We start from the raw sequence: 12,196 nt of genomic DNA, 5'->3' as shown, positions 1-12,196 counted from the left end.
TCGGCCAGGCTGGTCTTGAACTCCTGACCTCAGGTGATCCACCTGCCTTGGCCTCCCAAAGTGCTGGGATTACAGGCATGAGCCACAGTGTCCAGCCTATCCTTTTATTACGATTACCTGCATACACAGTCCTGCCTGAGTTCTACTCTTCTCCATGGGTTGAGGTAGAGTGCATCCCAGTTTTATGCCGCAGCATGATGTTATAATGATGGTGCCTGATGTTCTCTATGGAATTGACCTAAGGGCCCACACTTGCCCTATAGTTGAAGTAGTCTGACCCCAATTTAGTAATTTAGTATTGGAAGACTCCTGCTTAGAGAACAAGAAGTAAGGATTTTTTATTTCGTTTCTGGATAATGAGAGAAAGTTAGTGATCTGAACTACTTCTGAAAGTTTCCTGTGGTTGACTTTCTGTATCCACAGGTTCTGCATCTCCGTATTCAACCAACAGTGGATTGAAAATATTCACGGGGGATAAAAGACTTGTAAAAATAACAATGCAACAATAAAAGCAATATAAATTGTTTTTAAAATACAGTATAACAACTGTTTCTATAGCATTTACGTTGTACTAGGTATTTATTATAAGTGATCTAGAGATGATGTATATAGGAGGATTTGCATAGGTTATATGCAGATACTATGCCATTTTATAGCGGGGACTAGAGCATTTTCAGATTTTGGCATGGTGGGACTGAAACCAATCTCCTGATGATACTAAGGGACAACTGCATTTTGGTCCATGTGTTTCATATTTGAACCGGATACGTTTAAATTATATTCAGAATGTCTGCTTGTGAAACAGAATCCACACTTCATGAAGCATGGGGTTAGGAAAAAAAAATGCTCTTGTCATACCAAAACATACCAGTAGAGGATAGCAAAAACTGACATTTCTCCATGTCTTGGTCACTTTTTATCTGATAACTCAATATAATAACTTCTTTTTCTGTTTCAGGTCCAGATATTTGGAAGTTTTAAAACTGGCCTATATTTACCTACTAGGTTAGTACACTCATGAAGCTTTCAAAGGACTGTACCTTTTCCTAGAGTGTATTCATTTTGATTGCAAATGTGTAAGGAACAAAACAAATTTACAAAACAAAAATGGATTTACTAGCATTTAATTTGATTTACCTTAAAGTAGAATATCACTTCACATCACCAAGATATAGATGGTACATAGAGATGGAAAAGGGAACATGTTGCAGTGGAATCAATTAGTTACTAATTTTAGAAATTGACTACCTGGCAGAGTATTGCTCAGTCCCATAACTTAACCCACGCACACAGATGTTAATGTAGTATCATGATAAAGTGTCTGATTATATATCCTCTACAGTGTCAGGTCCTGCTCTCTCGCTCACTGATTCTCACACTCACTCTTGCTTTCAAATTAAGAACTCATTCTACTAGTTATGGTTCCAGCATCCTGATCCAGAAATTCAGGGTACAGATCTCTTCTCTGAGAAAGATCTTGGTCTTTTAAGGATTCTTGTTCAGTTTCAGTCTTCTCAGATAAGACCTCTTGACACACAGCCTTGTAGGCTCTTTTTTGGGAAATGGTAATGTTTCTCTGAAAGGTGAATACTTGCCTCTAACAATTGAAATTGTTTGGACATTCCATCAAGGTTACTATTATTTTAAATTTTAATCTCTCCAGAATAAAGTCAGCATTATGTTTTTTGATTTGAGCTTGATTTGGTGTACTTTTACCCCAATTTAAAGTGTGTTGAAGTGGACAGACCCTGGCAATTTCCATTCTTCCCATAGATGACCTTGGCCTACAAAAGTCATAAAATACTCAACTTCAAGTTCATATTTCTTGTTTAGGTTCTCAGCTTCAGTAAAACATGAAAAATCACTTTTTCTTTAAAAATTCACATAAATTTTATGAATAGGTAGTACATTCACATAGTTCACATTTGGAAAAGGCACAAAAATCATATAGTGAAAAGTCTCAATCCCACCTCTGCCCCCTGCTTCTCCTTGGAACAACCAATTTTACCAATTTCTTACATATCCTTTCAGAGATATCTGTGCATATAAAAGGACATATGTGTGTGTTAACACAAATGGTAGCCTGCTGGATACCTGCTCTGCATCCAGCTTAAAGCACTTCATAATATTTCTGAGTCACAATTAAGCTCATCCAGATAGGAATGTCATTATGTTTAGTACCAGAATCCTTTATGGAAAAAAGACATTAATTGCTTTCCCCTCTCCACAAAATCATTACCAACACATTTAGTCTTCATTGGACAGGATGGGAAATCAATTTTAATTGTACTAATGAAGTCTATAAGCATGAATGTCAGCTAAAACAAGTTTCCAGCTTCTTCAGACCCTCTTGTGTATGTATTCTGTGTTCAGTGACATTGACCTAGTGGTGTTTGGGAAGTGGGAGAACCTACCCCTCTGGACTCTGGAAGAAGCTCTCCGGAAACACAAAGTCGCAGATGAGGATTCAGTGAAAGTTTTAGACAAAGCGACTGTAAGTTCTGCAGCCTTTTGTATTAAAATCCTTAGTTATTTATCTATGAAACTTGAATTAAAATTAAAGTTTGGTGAGCACAGTTAGATTGCAAGTGAATTATTCTTTCATTTTGTTAGTGTCATGGTGTTTGCACATAAAAAGTTTTCTGGTTGTCCAGCCTGGAGTGCAACCACACAATCTCGGCTCACTGCAACCTGTACCTCCTGGGCTCACGTAATCCTTCTACCTCATCCTCTCGAGGAGTGGGACTACAGACAGAACCTGCCATGCCCAGTTAATTTTTTTGTATTTTTTATGGAGACAGGGTTTTACTGTGTTGCCCAGACTGGTCTCAAACTCTTTGGGCTCAAGCAATCCACCTGCCTCAGCCTCCCAAAGTGTTGAGATTAACAGGCATGAGCCACCACACCCAGCCTGCATTTCTTTTTAACAGTAGCAAAATACTCAATTTTATCATACACAATACTCAGATTTTTATAGATGTTTGTTTTATTCAGTTTCGTTTTTTTTGTTTTTAAGAGACACACAGTGTCACTATATTGTCCTGGCTGGTCTTGAACTCCTGGACTCAAGTGATCCTCCCACCTCAGCTTCATGTGTAGCTGCAGGCACACCCTACCATGCCCTACTTATTTTTTTAAAAAATTATTGTAGAGATAGGGTATCCCTGTGTTGCCCAAGTTGGAACATTTTTAAAAAAAGAACCCCTAATATGTTGTGTAAATAATCCTATCTGTTTTTAAGAATAATTTTCATATCTTACCTTGTCAGTTTGATTTTTGGGCTATTTGCAAAACTGACCAGTAATGCACATGGGTTGTTGTGTATCCCTGAAGAATCCAGCGATTTTCTTATTAGAAACAGTTTGATGATACAAAACATTCACAGAACCTGTCATTCATAAGTTCTTCATCTTACACTCAGTGTTCTCCAAAGTATTGAGGAAGGTTTTAAATTATCATTATAACTATATGTCAGCTAATATATGAGGTGACAGGCATATTAATTTACTTGACTGTAGTAATCACTTCAGTATGTATATCAAGTATATCGAAACATGTATACCTTAAATATAAACAATAAAAATAATAAAAAAATTGTTTGGACACCAAACAAAATTCTCAATTGATAGAAATTACAAAATATATTGTATAGGGCCCAATGCTAAATATGCAGCATATGGTTATTTGTAGCAGACGAGGTTTACTGGGGTGCGCCGTGTTTAGAATACTCAATATTGCTATGCTCTCTTGAGATGATGGAGACCTCATATCTAGTAAGCTTACATTCCCTCTTTTTATCATTTAATCTGGTTAAAGCATTTACATTTTACCTTTCTTCTCTTTATAGGTACCTATTATTAAATTAACAGATTCCTTTACTGAAGTGAAAGTCGATATCAGCTTTAATGTACAGAATGGTGTGAGAGCAGCTGACCTCATCAAAGATTTTACCAAGGTCAGAGAATTTCTAGTATTTATACAACAAAACTATTAGAAATGTAATTTTTAAGATTCTGTCTTGGTGTTCTGATATTTTTATATCCATGTTGAAAAATACATCTCACTCGCTCGCTCGCTCTCTCTCTCTTTTTTTTTTTTTTTTAAAAATAGAGCTAGGGTCTCACTCTGTCACCTAGGCTGGAGTGCAGTGGCCGGATCATGGCCCACTGCAGCCTCAGACTCCTGGGTTGAAGTGATCATCTCACCTTAGTGTCCCAAGTAGCTGGGACTACAGGTGTGAGCCACCAAACCTGGCTATTTTTTGTGTTTTTTTGTAGTGTTGTGGTCTCATTATGTTGGCCAGGGGCTGGTCTCTAACTCCTGGCCTCAAGTAATCCTCCTGCCTCTGCTTCCCATAGCACTGGGATTACAGGCATGAGGCACCATGCTCGGCCTGCACCTTACTTTTGTGTGCAATGATTTTGCTTTGAACCTGCTTGTAACAATCAGTGATTAACTTACAATGTGACCTCAAGTAAGAATTAAAAGTTGAGAAAGCTTTTGAAGAAATTGTCTGCTATAGATCCTCCTTTGGAGAGCAGAAGAGATGAAATCCTGCTACACAGTTGATTCCATCTTTTTTTAAAAAATCTCCACAAATTCAGATTGAGAACCTTAAGAACCTTTCCTTTAACCCATTTTCCGTGTGCATCAAGAGTACTGTGCTGGCAGTGAGCTGCCCTTTTTTTTTTTTTCTAAACAGGAAATAGGTTAAGAATTTTAAGAGCCTTTTCTATATTTTAATTCCTAAATTACCTTTAAGGTGTTCCTACAGGCCTCCTGACTTCTATTTTGAAATGATTTAAGTTTATTTTTGTTCTGTTTTCTTCCAAGATCTGTGGAACATTTTACATAATTAGATAATTGTCAGCTTTCTCCCCTCTAACCTAAACCATTAACTCCTTTGGCTTCTGTTAGAATATTCACAATTTTTTTTTCTCTAGCAGCTCTAAAATTTCTATTTTTTCTTTGTTTTTAAAGAAAATGTGTTAAATACTTGATGTTGCAGACATTATTATCTGGCATAAATGTACAGAAGACAGAAAAGCAGAAAAGTAAAAGAAATATTATCCATAATCCTACTCTATTGGAAGAGTGTGTGTGTCTGTGTGTGTGTGTGTGTGTGTGTGTCTGTCTGTCTGTCTGTCTGTCTGTCTGTCTAGTATTTTCTTTTTCTGGAGAAAACAACTTTTAAAAATTGAAATTCATGGCTGGGCACGGTGGCTCACACTTGTAATCCCAGCAGTTTGGGAGGCCGAGGCTGGTGGATCACGAGGTCAGAATTTCAAGACCAGCCTGGCCAAGACGGTGAAACCCCGTCTCTACTAAAAATACAAAAATTAGCTGGGCATGGTGGTAGTCACCTGTATTCCCAGCTACTCAGGAGGCTGAGACAGGAGAATGGCTTGAACCTGTCCGGCAGAGGTTGCAATGAGCCAAGATTGTGCCACTGCACTCCAGCCTGGGCGATAAAGTAAGACTCTGTCTCAAAAAAAAAAAAAGTAAATTAAAAAAATTTTTTTTAATTTGAAAAAAAATTGAAATTCATATGCATGATAATATTCACCACTATAAAAGGACAGTGTAAAGTGAGTTACCCTTACACCATAGATACTTAGCTCATTTTTATAGAATTTCTAATTGTCAATTTTTTTTTATGTTGCTTTTTTATGTTCTTCACTATTATAAGCAAAAGGAGTAGCACATTATACATACACATTGTCCTATACCTTCGTAAAAACTTAATGTTTTGGAGATTTCATCCATATTAGCACATACAGGCTTGCTTTATTCTTGTTGTTGGTTACACAGGCAGTAGTCCTTTGTAAGGCTGTGACTGCCTGATTTAGCAGGTCACAGCCTGATTTAGCAGTTCTTTAGTGTTGTTCCTGTTTTTCTTTTGCTGTTAGAAAAAGGGATTGACAAATATACTTCCATACATGCATCTTGCTTTACACGAGCAAAATGTTTGTAGGAAGATTCCCAGAATCAAAATTTTCGGGTAAAATGGTATATCCAGATAAAATTCTGTTGAATGTTTCCCTAATTATTTATTCTTACATATATTCATTCTCTCTCCCTCCCTCTCCCCTTTTCTTCTTCCTCCCTCTATCCCTCCCTCTCTTCCTCCGTCTCTCCCTTTTCCTTTACTCTCTTTCTCCCTTCCTTCCTTCCTTTGTTTCTTTTCTTTTCCTTTTCTTTTCTCCCTTCCCCTTGCTTCTTCTTTCTTTCACTTTTTGAAAGTGTTACGTCTGTTACCCAGGCTGGATGCAGTGATCATGGCTCACTGCAGCCTCAGCCTCTTGTGTGCTCAAGTGATCTTCCTGCCATAGGCTCCTGAGTTGCTGGAATCACAGGAGTGCCCACCACACCCAGCTAACTCTTTTTTAAGTAGAGATGAGGTCTTGCTATGTTGCCAAGACTGTTCTTAAACTCCTGTGCTCAAGCAGTACTCCTTCCTTGGCATCCCATACTGTTGGGATTACAGGCATGAGCCACCACACCTGACCCACAAATGTTCTTTGAAAAGGGACTGTATCTAGACTGACTTCAACCACAATGTAGTTTTTTGTTTGTCTTTAGACAGAGTCTTATTCTGTCACCCAGGCTGGAGTGCAGTGGCGTGATCTTGGCTCATTGTACACTCCACCTCCCAAGTTCAAACAATTCTTGTGCCTCAGCCTTCTGAATAGCTGGGACTGCATATGTGTGCCACCATACCCAGCTTAATTTTGTATTTTTAGTAGAGATAGCGTTTCACCATGTTGGCCAGGCTGGTCTTGACCTCTTGATTTCAAGTGATCTGCCTCCCTCGGCCTCTCAAAGTGCTAGGATTACAGTTGTGAGCCACCGCACCAAGCCCACAATGTTTAAAAACACTTATTTCTCCGTATTTTTGTTCTTTTCTGTGCTTGCTTAGTTTGATACAATTTGCAAAAGTATAAGCTTGTGAAAATCACTAGTGATTTTACCACTTCTAGTAATAATAGCTTTTAAGATTTCTTTGAAGATGTTGTGCCTGCCTTTTTTCCCTCAGTGGCCCCAGACTAGGGCATTGCTTGCAAAGAGGAGTGAATGAATGAATATGTGCACAGCAAAAGGTAGACTCATTCTGTACACACATGCCAGCTCAGGTGTTCTCTCGGGTAGCCCTGCCTCATTCTCTGTAAAAAGTGGAAGGGAGGGGTGGTCTGTGTGTGGTCATTAGCTGTGTGCAAGTCAGTAGGCAGGATTCTTGTTTGCTCCAGGACTGTGGCAAAAAGGTCCCTAGTCTGCAGTGGTACACCACCAAGAAAAGTGATTCTTGAAAATCTCACTGATTTAGTGCTTTAAGATGTTGGAGGCCAGGCGCGGTGGCTCACGCCCGTAATCCCAGCACTTTGGAAAGCTGAAGTGGGCAGATCACAAGTTCAGGAGTTCAAGACCAGCCTGACCAATATGGTGAAACCCCATCTGTACTAAAAATACAAAAATTAGCTGGGTGCGGTGGTACACGCCTGTAGTCCCAGGTGCTCAGGAGGCTGAGGCAGGAGAATCACTTGAACCAGGGAGGCGGAGGTTGCAAAGCCAAGATCATGCCACTACACTCCAGCCTGGGTAACAAAGCCAGACTCTGTCTCAAAAAAAAAAAAAAAGATGTTGGTGATTTTGTCCTTGAACTCTTTCTATTGTATGTTTACAAATGAATAGTAGAGGGCCATAGTCACAAATGAGCATCATCAGATACATGCTGTTAGTGTTTTTGTCCTATAGCAAGTCCTTTTTTTTTCCTTTTGAGATAGAGTCTTGTTCTGTCACCCAGGCTGGAGTTCAGTGGCATGATCTCGCCTCACTGTGACCTCTGCCTCCCAGGTTCAAGTGATTGTCCTGCCTCAGCCTCCCAAGTAGCTGGGATTACAGGCACCCGCCACCACTCCCAGCTACTTTTTGTGTTTTTAGTAGAGACAGGGTTTCATCATGTTGGCCAGGCTGGTCTCAAACTCCTGACCTCAGGTGATCTACCTGCCTTGGCCTGCCAAAACGTTAGGATTCCAGGCGTGAGCCACTGTGCCTGGCCCTGTAGCAAGTGCTTAGATGTCATTATTTATGTATATATGTCTTACATTTTAGATATAAGAGGAGAGCCATTTCATTATCTATAGCTTACTTTTTTGTACTAGTTTACTCTTAAATAAGAAATTAAGTATGTTGTATATCTCTACCAAATTTTATAATGTAAGGACCAATTGATGCCCTCCTTAATGCTTAGATCTGTTGCTGATAGCTGACACAGGAATTCATTGAAAATGCAATTTTCTTTTTCAGAAATATCCTGTATTGCCATACTTGGTTTTAGTATTGAAACAATTCCTATTGCAGAGGGACCTTAATGAAGTATTTACAGGTGGAATTGGTTCTTATAGTCTCTTTTTAATGGCAGTCAGTTTCCTTCAGGTAAGTCTCATGGGTATACCATGGTAGTGCACACTAAAAGCAAAAGTGATCAGTCAGCTGGGGAAACATTTTGGAAAAAATCTAAATCAACTCGTAATTACTTTCCTTGATTACCTACAGCTTTTCCCTTTAAACTGGGTACATTTTTATCATTTAGCAAATAAGTATTTTTAAATTCCTATGAAAGACTATTTTTGATTTTAAACCCATACATTCTAGTATTTTTGAGACTTTTCACTGCAAATTTTAACATGCAAAATGTATGGCCTGGTTTCCATAAGCATAAATAGTATAAATGCCAACAATAAGAATGTCTTCTAAGCAGCTAATCTTGTAATCTTGTAAGATTAGTTGGAATTGAGACCTGCTATTTGGGTATGTGAATTAGAGTCTTAGTATTTTAAGTGGGTGTGTTTATTTGGCGCAGGGTTGCCAACTGCCTGAGTCTACTCATGAGTCAGAAGGACTTTGCTGATGTGTTGGGCCAAGCCAGCCTTGCCGGCAGCCTGGTGCAGCCGTAAAATTCAGCCTTACAGTCTCCCGCCAATCCCATATCATGGGGCTTTAGTGTTGTGTGTAGCAGCAGGATAGCCTGCTATTATCCCATTATCGATTATTATGCCAAACCAAAATTATAATACTATTGCTTGTAGAAGTTAGAATATCATTTATTCCCCCCTCCTTGATAATTTAGCAAAAATCCAATATAATTTCTTCTTTTCTGCTTTTAGTTACATCCCAGGGAAGATGCTTGCATCCCCAATACAAACTATGGTGTTCTCTTAATAGAATTTTTTGAATTATATGGACGACACTTCAATTATTTAAAGACTGGCATCCGGATAAAGGATGGTGGTTCATATGTGGCCAAAGATGAAGTACAGAAAAATATGCTAGATGGCTACAGGCCATCAATGCTTTATATCGAAGATCCTTTACAACCAGGTATTGAAATTAGGTAAATTTGTGGGCATTCAAAGAGAGGGCACTATCAGTCACCTTATTAAACTCTCTTTAGATGAAAAATGAAGGAACAACTACTTGTTATTCTTTTTTCATCAAGATATTTCATGAGCAAACACACCAAAATAAATAGACACAGACAATAGAAAAACACCTTGGAGACTTCTAGATAGGTTGGGGCTAGAATCTGATTAACCCTAAAAGTATAGTAGAATAGGCTATTCACTTATTTGGATGGGTTCATGTTTGGTGGCTGCTTCTCCTTTTCCTTGGGTTCTTATTGCCTTGATTACAGTCAATTATCAGCAATTAATGAGGCTTTAATGAGTCGATTCTGAAGTCCTCAGAGGCAGCAAGCATAGTAATATATCTCTGAATTCATGAACTGAAGGGTGCAAGGAGACAATGTATTTTCTTTTTGAATTATTCCTTTCCTCTTTGATTTTGCATGTCCTTTTGTACTTTTTCCAGCTTCGTGTGGGCTTGAAAGTGAGCAGAAAGTAAATTCCTTCCAAGCTTTTGTGAAGTTCTGTTTGCTTGCTTGTGTCCTGATTTTTTTGAGCAATCTTTTTTTCTGATATAATCGTAAAATATTTAGATTCTGCATTGTTGGACTTTAGTGGAAGTGCTTTTAGTCATTTGCTTTAATGTGTAAACTTTGAAAATGAGTAAGGAAAGGGAATGAAGAGATACAGTAGTTGCCTAGGAACCCTTTTCTGGCTTATTGAACTGTCTTATCAGCATTAATAGTTCTGTGTGTTTATTCATTGAGGAAACATTCCATGGGAGCCTTCCCTGTTCAAAACCTTTGGCCAAAGGACACGAAGACTTTTCAGAAAGATGATTCTTGTTTTTTTTGGGGCTCATAATTTAGAGTGGGAAATATATATATAGCTAATATAAACCCAAAAAATATAGAGATATTTTTAATGTAGCTTGGTTTCACTCTTAGGAGTGAACAGGGTGCTATTTCTTTTGTTTGCATAATTGTTTATGTATGGAATGGGATAGTTCTTGATGGGCCAGAATACGTTTTGGCAATTGATGCACCATAATGAAATACCGACTCCATGATGCACATATTCAGAGACTGTGGAATTTTGGGTACAGCCCAGAGCTCAGATTCCGGGCACAACTCTGGTGGGATCGCTGTGGCCCTTGTTCTCCTGGAAGAGAGTCGTCAACATTTAGTACATATTAAGCAACAGTCAAGCTTACTATGTTATGTATATTTCTTTTAAAGGTAATGATGTTGGAAGGAGTTCATATGGGGCCATGCAAGTGAAGCAGGCCTTTGATTATGCCTACGTTGTTTTGAGTCATGCTGTGTCACCAATAGCAAAGTACTATCCCAACAATGAAACAGAAAGGTAAAAGTTCCACCTATAACCAGCCCATTGTGTCAAAATTGGTTGTGGCTTCTTAACTTCAAATTAATGTTACTCCCTCCCTCTCCCTTTCTTTTTAAACATATGCAGCATACTAGGTAGGATAATTAGAGTAACAGATGAAGTTGCCACATATAGAGATTGGATATCAAAGCAGTGGGGCTTGAAGAATAGACCTGAGCCTTCATGCAATGGTAAGATATTTTCCTTGATTGATTGACCGAGTATTAGAGGCTTTTCTGTGTTGTGTGTGTTTAATGGGAAGAAACGTTTTCCAATCTTTTGCCACTCTTTCAGGAAATGGTGTTACCTTGATAGTAGATACTCAGCAGTTAGATAAATGTAATAATAATCTATCTGAAGAAAATGAAGCCCTTGGAAAATGTAGAAGTAAAACCTCGGAATCTCTTAGTAAACACTCTTCAAACTCTTCATCAGGTCCAGTGTCGTCCTCTTCTGCCACACAGTCCAGCTCTAGTGATGTAGTAAGTATGAAAGGCTCGGCTCTTCTGAACTCAGACACATGCACGTTCTCTTGCTGGGGTTAACTCTGTCTAGAAGGCTAAGGCCACTTCCTTTGCGGGCATGTTACTGGGATATTTTAATAACTTTCATGCTTGTACTTTTTCTCAACATTTTATTATGAAAAATTTCAAGCATACAGCAAAAGTAAACAAATTTTAGTGAGCATTCATGTACTCACCACTAGATTCTGCCATTAACCTTTTACTTGCTTATCTCATACCTAACCATCTGTCTGTCACTCTGTTCATTAATTCATCTTATTCTTTGATCCATTCCAAAGTAGATTACAGACATCAGTTCCCCTAGCATACTGTAGCTTGTACATCCTTGTAGCCAGACTCCAATATTAATTGTTTTTCCTTTTATTTATTTATTTATTTATTTATTTATTTATTTTGAGATGGGGAGGGGGGGTCTCGCTCGGTTGCCCAGGCTGGAGTGCAGTGGCATGATCTCAGCTCACTGCCATCTCTGCTTCCAGAGTTCAAACAGTTCTCCTGCCTCGACCTCCTGAGTAGCTTGAATTACAGGCGCCTGCCACCATTCTTGGCTAATTTTTTTGTATTTTTAGTAGAGACAGAGTTTCACCTTGTTGGCCAGGCTGATCTCAAACTCCTGAACTCAAGTGATCCACCCGCCTCAGCCTCCCAAAGTACTGGGATTACAGGCGTGAGCTATCGCAGCCAGTCTGTTTTTTCCTTTTGATATGAAATTGACACATAAGGAAATCTTAATTGTACATTTACTAAACTTTTTTCTGAAAATTTCCCTATGTTATTACTTTTTGGTCTAAGTTACTTGCCCATATATTCACTAAATTTTATCAAATACATACATATGCATGACCCAAAATCCTAATAAGATACAAATATTACCATCAACCCAAA

At 38.5% G+C, this 12,196-nt stretch overlaps 1 protein-coding gene across 2 annotated transcripts in view; it reads left to right on the top strand.

Annotated features, from left to right (window-relative positions):
• TENT4B (terminal nucleotidyltransferase 4B) overlaps positions 1 to 12,196 on the top strand; it is a 73,407-nt gene that overhangs the window by 55,316 nt on the left and 5,895 nt on the right. Inside the window, exons 3-10 of one of the 2 annotated variants that reach the window (XM_017530158.1) lie at positions 959 to 1,005; positions 2,374 to 2,494; positions 3,848 to 3,955; positions 8,305 to 8,433; positions 9,165 to 9,378; positions 10,640 to 10,766; positions 10,875 to 10,978; positions 11,223 to 11,269. In XM_017530158.1, coding sequence (XP_017385647.1) covers positions 959 to 1,005; positions 2,374 to 2,494; positions 3,848 to 3,955; positions 8,305 to 8,433; positions 9,165 to 9,378; positions 10,640 to 10,766; positions 10,875 to 10,978; positions 11,223 to 11,269 — 897 coding nt within the window. Of the gene's footprint in view, positions 1 to 958; positions 1,006 to 2,373; positions 2,495 to 3,847; positions 3,956 to 8,304; positions 8,434 to 9,164; positions 9,379 to 10,639; positions 10,767 to 10,874; positions 10,979 to 11,081; positions 11,270 to 12,196 lie in introns of both variants that reach the window. The other variant, XM_017530156.2, reaches the window with a different exon arrangement.

The sequence above is a fragment of the Cebus imitator genome, unplaced genomic scaffold (assembly GCF_001604975.1).
Source record: "Cebus imitator isolate Cc_AM_T3 unplaced genomic scaffold, Cebus_imitator-1.0 Scaffold63, whole genome shotgun sequence".
Lineage (NCBI taxonomy): Eukaryota > Metazoa > Chordata > Mammalia > Primates > Cebidae > Cebus > Cebus imitator.
This window is presented reverse-complemented; position numbering and strand designations above follow the sequence as displayed.